The sequence below is a fragment of the Hipposideros armiger genome, unplaced genomic scaffold (genome assembly GCF_001890085.2).
Source record: "Hipposideros armiger isolate ML-2016 unplaced genomic scaffold, ASM189008v1 scaffold_434, whole genome shotgun sequence".
Lineage (NCBI taxonomy): Eukaryota > Metazoa > Chordata > Mammalia > Chiroptera > Hipposideridae > Hipposideros > Hipposideros armiger.
In genome coordinates this window covers 725,432-727,715 of record NW_017731784.1, presented here as the reverse complement: position 1 = coordinate 727,715, position 2,284 = coordinate 725,432, and the positions used below count along the sequence as shown (strand labels likewise).

The 2,284-nt window shown below is 49.5% G+C and overlaps 1 protein-coding gene across 1 annotated transcript in view; it reads left to right on the top strand.

Moving 5' to 3' along the window:
• SKIDA1 (SKI/DACH domain containing 1) overlaps positions 1-1,981 on the top strand; it is a 7,643-nt gene extending 5,662 nt beyond the window's left edge. Inside the window, exon 2 of the mRNA XM_019665128.1 lies at positions 3-1,981. Coding sequence (XP_019520673.1) covers positions 3-1,817 — 1,815 coding nt within the window. The 3' untranslated portion in view covers positions 1,818-1,981. The remainder of the gene's footprint in view (positions 1-2) is intronic.
• Positions 1,982-2,284: the final 303 nt, after the last annotated feature.

The following is a 2,284-nucleotide window of genomic DNA, read 5'->3' as shown; positions in this document are numbered from 1 at the left end:
CGGCGGCCGCGGCGGCGGCCGCGGCGGCGGCGGCCGCCGCCGGGGCCACTTGTCTTGAGAGGTTTCATCTGGTTAACAGCTTCTGCCCGCCTCCCCACCACCATCACCACCACCACCACCACCACCATCACCACCACCACCACCACCACCGGGCCCAGCAGCCGCCACACAGTCACCCTCATCACCACCGGCAGCAGCCCCATCCGGGCAGCTTTCCTGAGAGCTGCAGCAGCGACTCGGAGTCCAGCTCCTACTCGGACCACGCAGCCAACGACTCCGATTTTGGCTCCAGTTTGTCTAGCTCCAGCAACTCTGTGTCCTCGGAGGAAGAGGAGGAGGAGGGAGAGGAAGAGGAGGAAGAGGAGGAGGAGGAAGAGGAGGAGGGGGGCAGCGGGGCCTCGGATTCCAGTGAAGTCAGCTCGGAGGAGGAGGACTCGTCCTCCGAGTCGGACTCTAGCTCCGGTTCCAGCCAAGAGTCGGTGCAGAGCATCCGTTTCAGGCGCACCAGCTTCTGCAAGCCGCCCAGCGTGCAGGCGCAGGCCAGCTTCCTGTACCATCTGGCCTCCGCCGCGGCTGCAACCAACCCCGCTGCTTTCGAGGATGCCGGTCGACTTCCCGACCTCAAGAGTAGTGTCAAAGCCGAGTCGCCAGAGGAGTGGACTCTGCAGAGCTGGGCCCCCAAAGCGTCTCCGGTGTACTGCCCGGCCAGCCTGGGGACTTGTTTCACAGAGATAAGGAACGATAGGGTATCTGCGATTACATTCCCACACTCTGAAATTTCCAGTACTGTAAAGAGAACTGACCTGACACTTAACTGCCTGGCGGAGGGGGCCTCTTCACCTAGCCCAAAGACAAACAATGCATTTCCACAACAAAGAATACTCCGGGAGTCTAAGAAATGCTTGCAAGCAACTCCTACTACACCCGGTGCAGATAACACAATAGCTGCTAGGTTCTTCAATCATGATTCTTCACGAGCAGCAGCAAATTCAGAAAAAGATTCCAAAATCCCCCCTTGTACAGAATTTGCTACGGATTTGCCCTCTTTGCAGACTGACCCTGGGGTGGATGTGGCAGCAGCAACGAAAGCGGAGAGTCCCTGCACTGACACAGGCGACAGGACACTGCCGTTTCTGCACAATATTAAAATCAAAGTCGAAGACAGTAGTGCTAATGAAGAATATGAACCTGACCTTATTACAAATAAGCTAAAGTGCGAGTGCAATGATACAAAGGGTGAGTTTTACAGTGTGACTGGAAGTAAAGAGGAGGACACCTTGCTAACCACAGCCAAGGAAGGGTTTGCATGCCCTGAAAAAGAAACTCCTTCCTTAAATCCACTGGCTCCAAGTCAGGGCCTTTCATGCACTTTAGGTTCTCCAAAACCTGAGGATGGGGAATATAAATTTGGTGCCAGGGTGAGAAAAAATTACCGGACACTAGTTTTGGGAAAGCGACCTGTACTTCAGACACCTCCAGTCAAACCAAATTTGAAATCAGCTAGAAGTCCTCGTCCTACAGGTAAAAGTGAGCTACATGAAGGAACACTGGATGATTTTACAGTTATAAACAGACGCAAAAAGGTAGCCAGCAATGTAGCATCAGCAGTGAAAAGGCCATTTAATTTCATGGCAAATTTTCCTTGTCCACCATCACTCATTATTGGGAACGATGGGGATTTGTGGCCTGCATATTCCTTAAACACCACTAAGGATTCCCAACCTCCTCACAAGGCCCATCCTATCTGGAAATGGCAGCTGGGCGGTTCTGCAATACCTCTTCCACCTAGTCACAAATTCAGGAAATTTAATTCATAAAAGTGTTTTGGAAGATATTTTCTTGAACCCTATTACCTTCCTTTTGTTGTAAACTGCACAGGATGGTTTGTACAAGTCCATTAATGTGTTACACCCCTTTTGGAGTCCTGGTTTATCGCATTTTGAAGACAGAAATCGGATTACTTTTTTTTTTTTTTTTACATTGCGGGTTGGTTTTTTTTTTTTTTTGGATTAGGGTGGGGGTGGGGTGGGAGAATGGTTGGTTTACATTCCACAGACTACTTCAGGCTAAAGACTCAAGTAAAACTCAGTTATTACGGTAGAGCTGGAACACTTTACTGTTTCAATGCTAATAATGCACCCGGTACCTCAATTCAACTGCTACAAATAAATGTCAAAAGGTTGAATAATAAATATTACAATGAGCCATTAAGTTTATGCACTAGATTTCAGACCTGAAAGTGTAACTTCATTCAGTGAAAGCTTGTTAGGTTACATGGTTACAC